General features: G+C 40.8%; 2 protein-coding genes across 4 annotated transcripts in view; both read right to left on the bottom strand.

Annotated features, from left to right (window-relative positions):
• Nucleotides 1-1,039: 1,039 nt before the first annotated feature.
• On the bottom strand, nt 1,040-4,693 carry aqp9a (aquaporin 9a). Of its 2 annotated transcripts, none has more exons than XM_079449779.1 (6): nt 4,579-4,693; nt 4,117-4,243; nt 3,630-3,767; nt 3,430-3,548; nt 1,733-1,950; nt 1,040-1,656 (listed from the first exon to the last, which is right to left on the bottom strand). In XM_079449779.1, the coding sequence occupies exons 1-6, from the start codon at nt 4,654-4,656 to the stop codon at nt 1,452-1,454; spliced, it is 885 nt and encodes a 294-aa protein (XP_079305905.1). In that variant the 5' UTR covers nt 4,657-4,693; the 3' UTR covers nt 1,040-1,451. The 2 variants fall into 2 exon arrangements, with proteins under 2 accessions (XP_079305905.1, XP_079305906.1); XM_079449780.1 differs by having other exon boundaries at nt 1,048-1,648; nt 4,579-4,690.
• Nucleotides 4,694-5,286: 593 nt separating this feature from the next.
• Nucleotides 5,287-7,536, bottom strand: part of LOC306890045 (cingulin-like protein 1) — a 7,220-nt gene continuing 4,970 nt past the window's right edge. For both annotated transcript variants that reach the window (XM_079449511.1, XM_079449510.1), the window contains 7 exons: nt 7,247-7,390; nt 7,089-7,178; nt 6,922-7,005; nt 6,713-6,837; nt 6,534-6,642; nt 6,307-6,470; nt 5,287-5,641 (listed from right to left, as the gene is read on the bottom strand). In XM_079449511.1, the coding sequence (XP_079305637.1) occupies nt 5,563-5,641; nt 6,307-6,470; nt 6,534-6,642; nt 6,713-6,837; nt 6,922-7,005; nt 7,089-7,178; nt 7,247-7,390 (795 nt within the window). In that variant the 3' untranslated portion in view covers nt 5,287-5,562. The remainder of the gene's footprint in view (nt 5,642-6,306; nt 6,471-6,533; nt 6,643-6,712; nt 6,838-6,921; nt 7,006-7,088; nt 7,179-7,246; nt 7,391-7,536) is intronic.

The following is a 7,536-nucleotide window of genomic DNA, read 5'->3' as shown; positions in this document are numbered from 1 at the left end:
AGGTAAATGCATGGAAAGTCGATTTCTTGCCTGTAATCTAGTTTATTTGTAAAAACAAATGAGCTTTGAGTTTTTTAAGTTTGGTTTATGCGTCATTTCGTCACATTCGTGTACAGAACGAAGAGGATCCTGGATGCTGCGAGGGCCGTGGTTTGTGTCCTCACACTGTACACACAACACTTTTCTTGGAATCTTTTAGTATTATTTTTGGGGCCATTTACTATTTTCACTTCTAAACGCCAAGAATCGCTGACATCTGGGAATTCATGTGAAAACCAGGAAAGTATGAACTGATTGGAGTTTGGGATTATGCGAAACAAGAATGAATATTGGCAAGGCATTTCAGTGGTGGCGTGAACTGTGTCATCTGAAAGGATTGAAAACAGATGGACGTAGACATTTCAATATTTCAATGGATAACACAAAAACCCTTTGGTGCACTTGAGTTAATATAGACGGGGACAGTTTCATCAGTTCTTCTTTCTCTCTTTGTTTTGTGCATTATGACAAATGTAATTTAAACCATATTCACAAGGGATATTATCTGGGGTCCTCGTGTGATTTAGAGATGACCTCCACATCTGCATTTCATGTGGCACATTCTCACGTGATAAGTGAAGCCTGATTTTACTCAAATGAACGGACTTATTTCCCGGACCTGATGGCAAGGCGTATAGTTTAAGTATATATATAGCTGTATGGTGTATAATGATATATGACCGTCATCTCGGCCTCCATTTGCACTATTCGGGTCTGTTTATGTTCTTATTTGTTTCGTGTTATATCATCTGTCATGTTTATTATGCGCCACTGATGTACAGTGAAGATTCTCACCGGTGAACAGTCAAAAATACCTCCGCACATCCCCTGCAGTAGCAAATACAAACAGAGATGGAGACAAAGAGACTGCCACTTAAGTGAACAAACAGTTGATGACGTCACGTGTGTAATGTATGGATCCACACATTACAGAAGGTCTTAAAGTGACAGCACACTTTAATACCCGCTGCTGTTCTACAGCAAAACACACACACTATATACTATTTTCATTACAAAACGTTTATTTTGATGTTATTAAAGACACATTAATGAAGAGAATCAAAGAGCCTACACATACACAAACAGATAAACATCTAACACACATGAAAGAAGACTAGGTCTGTGTGAAATAGCTTGACATGACAATAAAGAAGTGAAAATGAAAAAAAGTATTTCACACAATCTTTATCCACATGTGAAGTGTGATGTTGTTTCGGAGGTTGTTAGGATGACTGGATTACTTCACTAATGAAATGCAAACGCTGAAATATTTGTCGTGTTCTTTCATATAGTATAGAACATTCACATAATGGTTGGTCATTTTTTGCTTATCTCTCACCATCATCAGTATTACCCAGAACATTGACTTTGCATGAAAATCAGTTTTTTTCTGTCTGTCTTCATCAGTGATTTTAGCTCATATTGATCATCTCGTATTTGTCCTTCAGGCTGATGTCATCCTCATCATCATCGTCTTCTTCTTCTTCGGGTTCTTCGTGAGGTTTGTCCGTGTCATTGGAGTGATGCAGCTCGATCAACAGGAAGTAGATCGCGGCACCGGCCACTCCCCCCACCAGCGGGCCGGCAACTGGAATCCACCACCAGTAATCTGCAGTGCTGAACGATCGCAACAAATCACATCTGAGAAATGATGACAAATCACAGAGAATGTAAATCACAGAGGTGGTTTTACCTGAACACCTCCGTCCCCCAGCCGGCCACAGCGGTGAAGAGTCGCGGGCCCAGATCTCGAGCGGGGTTCAGCGGGTAACCACAGTTCAGCCCCATAGAAACACTGATGCCCAGAAGAATCAGACCAATCGCCAGAGGCTCCACCCCTTTAGGAGCTCCAATATTCCCGACATCAGTGATGGCCAAAATACAGAGAACCAGCGTTCCTGTGCCAAACACCTGACACAGACAGACACCCTTCATCATCATCATCATCATCATCATCATCATTATCATCATCATCGTCATTATCATCATCATCTTCATCGTCATTATCATCGTCATCATCATCATCATCATCATCGTCATTATCATCGTCATCATCATCATCATCGTCATTATCATCGTCATCATCATCATCGTGTGTTTACAGCAGCAGAGTAACAATAAACACCTTTAGGAAAATGTACCGTTATAACAGTAAAAGTCTGCACTGTAAACATTTTTGCTGTAGTTATGCAGCTATTTGCCAGTAACTTACTGTAGATTTATGTAATTTATTGCCAACAGTGTTTTCAAAGGTAAATGAATATTGAATATTAAACACGAACAAGTCTTTATCTTTACAGGAAAAAAGCGATAAAAATCTAATTTTGGTTCCCAGAATGCTTTGCATGAGGCTGTTATTTTATATTTTTTTCTGTAAAGATAAAGACTTGTTCATGTTTAATGATCATTTATCTTTGAACAAACTGTTGCTTATAAATTACATAAATATAAACAAACAAACAAACAAATAAACTGTACGTCTAATACTGTAAATTCTACAGTGTAGTAATCAGGTTTTGTTAAGGATTGAGTGTGTTATTTTCATAAGGGTTCAACTGAGAGATTTCTTCAAGTAAATTATGAGATTTTTTTACATTTAGCATTTTTGTTTGCTGGGACACTTTTTTCCCAAAGCGGGTAAGACTTTACATTAGGTTACCCTTTATAAAGCATTTATAAATGTGTTCATTAATGAATAATAAGTCATTTAGAAATGCATTATGAAGCATGAATAAAAAGATTCATGATTCTAAAGAAAAACCTGCCAAATAGTGCGCAGTGTTTAACTCACATGTTATAAATGCATAACAAATGTATTTATTTATTATTTATTTGACTGGAAAGCAGATTCATTATTATCTTGATGTTGTTTGCAAAAGAGGCTGTCAGACTGGAATCCCGTTTATAAATGCTTTACAAAGGGAACCTTAATGTAAAGTGTTACCCCAAAGGGACTTGCATTGCATGATACTATACATTTGTTGAGGGTGCGCAATCCCTGGGATGGAACCCACGACCTCAGCATTGCTAGCGCCGCTCTAACCACTGAGCTACAGGAAAACCTGTCAGGTTAAGATGAAGTGATGTAGTAAACTGTGAAAGATTCACTGTGTGGTGTTTATCGGCGAGTGAATTGGGTCACTGAGGTCAGACTGGATTTGGTGACTTTCTGGCTTTCAGACAATCAATGTGCATCCATTTCTAACAGAATGAAGGCAAAACATGAATCTGGGTTACTGTGATCTGTTTTCACATGTACTCAACACACTCTGTGTGTGTTTCTATGAAATCTCTGTGTTACGTTTGGAAGATCCTGTAGTTTGAGATATCAACTGCAAGCTGTACGGATCCAGAATCAGATTCATGTTCACCGACTCTTGCCCCACTGACCTGATCCACGAATCCACCCAGTACTGTCAAGTGTCTTCCAGGGTAAGATGTGAAAATGTGCCCGGTGGCATTAATGCCCGTCACTGACAGGATTCCGTTCGTGAAGTCCATGAAAGCATCTGAAATAAGCAAGCGATTGTCAAACATTTTATTTGATTGACAGACACCGATGTGATGATATTTGACCGAAAGAACCTCACCATAATAGAGTCCAAAGACTGCGGCCGCCCCTGCGAACGCTCCCAGAAACTGTGCCAGGACATAGACGGGAAACTTCCAGATCTTCAGCTTTCCCACAACCACCATAGCCAGAGATACGGCCGGATTCAGATGACCGCCTGAGAAACAAAACACCACCATCATGATCTCTAAAGTGAGTTCTCTCGACGTGTTCGCACACACACGTGTTCACACACATGCACACAGATCAATGAATGTGTCGCTCTGGGCATCAGATGACCTCAGCGAGAGAACGTTTATTATCAATCAAATCAATCTGTCAGTCAAGAGCCGCTGATGATGAAAACACGAGAGACGCTCGACTGACAAACGTACAGAAAACACGACGCTACTGCAGACTGAGAAACATTTATGATTGATATATGACTTCTGAGAAAAACCGTTAGAACTTGAAAACACACAATCTGTGATTGTTATAGAATGCAAATGTACAATAAATGTGTTTACCGGAGACACCACCAGCAATATAAACTCCCATCATGAGTCCGGTGCTGAAGCCGATGTGAACGGTCAGCGGCTCGCCCAGAGAGTTTCTGCTCAACACAGTCTGAGCCACAGAACCACAACCCAACAACTGAACACACACACACACATCAGTCTGAGCCACAACACAACAACTCACACACAATGCAAAGAGTTTTTATGATAATGATGGACGTTTTAAATGATAAAATAATAGTCAGGACGTAAACATATAAAACCTCTTTTAAATTGACAAAGCTACAAAAATCGAATAAGTATTTGTGTAAAAACACATTGTTGTGATTGACTGTTTTTTTACATGAAAACATCCTACGTGTCAAGACCATTGAATGATAATAGAATGAGACAGACTGCTTGTTATCTCACCATTTGATTCTGAGACTTGAGTCATAAACAGCTCGATTGAATAAAAGAAAAGAATCTCACCACCAGCACAAATGTCCCCAGAAACTCAGCCAGGAACTCTTTAAAGATGTTGTGTTTGATAGCGAACCGATGCTTCATGTTTCCTCGTGTCTGTGATGTTCACACACTGTGTGTCTGACTCCACATTCAACTGGTTTAAATCTCCACACACACACACACTCGCACGCGCACGACATTGATCCGTCAGGCCCGTGTCATGACACACGCAGAGCTGCTCCATCACTGAACTCAATGTCATCTCTGATAGCACCGCAGAGAGCACAGGTACATCTGTAAGACGTCTGCTAAAGATCTGGAGAACATCTGCTGTAAAAACATCTGCTAAACATCTCAGAAAGAGCTGTTGTACGACCATTCTATCTCATACACATCTTACAGACGTCTCAGAGATGTTGGGCAGATGAGCGAACAGCAGAAAATGCAAACATCACATAGATGTCTGCCAGACGTACATGTGTGCTATCAGGGACACGACATCTCTAGAAGACCTCTAGAAGACGTCTGTAAGATGTTAATGATTTAGAATGGATGTAAAACTGCTCTTACCAGATGTCTTTACAAAGCAGATGTTTTCCGGATCTTTAGCAGACGTCTAGCCGTGTCTGACACTCTGAATGTTGTATTATTCATATACTGTACATAAATATATATAATCAGTGAACCAGGAACTGCAAAGTATTTTTCTTTCATTGAAACGAGACAAAATATAACAGCAAAATGATCCCATTTATTTTCAGAAATGTCAAAATGCACAAGAATCAAAAGATTAAACAGGATATTAAAATCAAAACATACTGTTTGAGCAGAGAGGAGACAGAACTGAGCCGTTCCGTCATGTGACCACTGGAGACAGATCACACACACTTTACTATGGTTAGTGAATTTACCTCCGTTTTACTGCAGTATCAAGTTAAGTCAGATTATGAATGAAGCTCGTGACAGAATGTTTTTATGAGTTAGACATCAGTTTGGGTGTTTAAGGTATCAGTCTGAACTGACGGCTCTCTCATCATCATCTTCATCATCATCAGACGTCTGCAGTGTGTTAGGTCTCTTATCCCGCCTGCAGACAAACAGAGAGTTCATGACACAAGCATCCATGAAAGTATGAACATACTGATAGTCTACTAGTTTAATACTTTGTAGCTCATTTTAAATTGATGGAAATACACAGTTGATGTACAGTAGATTATAGATCATTTTTATATACTCAGATTCGATCATTACAAAAGATTATTAAACGTATGTTAAATACAAGACTCCATCGTCTCTATAAATCAAGTGTACTGAAAGTCCCAGTGAAATGAAAACTGACAATGTTGCTGCGTTTATTTGTTAAATAGTTTATCAATGTGGGTCATAATCTTCTGTTAAAATCTGAAAATGCACTTCCTTCCTGTAATGATCTTTAATGATGTATGTTAGAAGGCTTGGGCGGAGCATCCGTTAACTCCTCCCCTTCACCTGTCAGTCTCCTGCAGTTTCATCTCAAAATGCAACGGCTGTTTTTATACATACAATCCAATCGCAGAGGAAGACTAAAGCCACGCCCATTAATCACATTTCCATTACACTCTGAAATGCGTCAAAATACGCAAGTAAAAACGATCGCAACATCCGGTTCGCAGGGACTTTAAGTGTCATTGGAAGTATAGGTCTGAACTGATAAGTATTGATTTCAGTTTATAGCACACTGAGTGTTGTGAAGGTGTGTGATGATCAGGTCACCTGATGTCCATGCGGAGAGCAGAGAGTTGTGTCTGCATCTGCTCGTTCATCTCCTGCTGCTCATCCACGTCTCTCTGAAGTTTCCTCTTGCTGTTCTCCAGTCTCTGGATCTCCTCCTCGGCCTCGTCCAGTAGTCTCTTCAGACTCTTGAGACGCAGCAGGAGCTGAAATCACACGTTTAATATCTCAAGTCTGTGTGTGTGTGTGTGTGTGTGTGTGATCATCACCTGATCTCTCTGATCCTGAAGAGACAGACGCTCGTCCTCCTGAAGTAACGTCGTCTCCTTCATCTTACGCTCCAGTTTACGGTTCTGCTGCTGTACGTCACTGTTCTCTCTAAACAACACAACACACACATCAGTTTTCTCTTGCGTGTTTTCATCTGTATCTTCTGTTCTTCTGGTACTTTTGCTCGTGCAGAAGTCTCTCCTCCAGCTCATGAATGTGCAGCTGTAGTTTGGAGAGCAGCGTGTCCTGTCCCGTCCGCTGACACGCTTCTAGCTGTGACACGCGGCACCGCAGATCTTTATTCTACAGGAAATCACGCAACGCAGATGTTGATCAGAGATCAGTGTGTGTGTGCGTGTGCGCGTGTGTGTGTGTGTGTGTGAGCACCTGTCGCTCTAGACTGATCTTGTCACACTCCAGATCCTGTCGAGCGGCTCTCTCCTGAAGAAGATCTGATCTCACCTGCTCCGTCTGACACACAAACACACACAACTGATTCAACATGAAAACACACACGCACATATGCACACACAGTGTGTGTGTCGTTCGCCCACCTGCTCTCTCCCTCTCTCCAGTTTCTTCATGAGTAAATCTGAGCTGTTTTGTTCCTCTGTCAGACTCTTCTCCAGCTCAAGAACCTTCACCTGTACACAAACACATCATCAATACAACACTACACAACAAACATTCATATCTGAATCTGTGTGTGTACCTCCATGAGTTTGATGTGTTTGTCTTCATGTGTGTGTCTGTTCTCTTCTAGTTGTTGAATTGTCTTCTGCAGCTGTTGAGTTCTCATTGTCGCTTCGTTCAGATCAAACTCACATCGGAACACTTTATCCTCCAACACACACCGCTGACAACACAAACACACACAACACACACAGTATAATGAAAGTTAATCAGCGAGTGTGTTGAGTGTGTGTGTTTAGTTAAGTGAGTGTGTGTGTGTGTGTGTGTGTGTAGTTCTCTGTGGTTTTCCTGCGCAGTCCTGAGAGACAG

This window comes from Barbatula barbatula, assembly GCF_947034865.1.
Source record: "Barbatula barbatula genome assembly, chromosome: 25".
Taxonomy (NCBI): Eukaryota; Metazoa; Chordata; class Actinopteri; order Cypriniformes; family Nemacheilidae; genus Barbatula; species Barbatula barbatula.
Note: the sequence above shows the minus strand (reverse complement) of the source record. Positions and strands in the feature narration are given on the sequence as shown.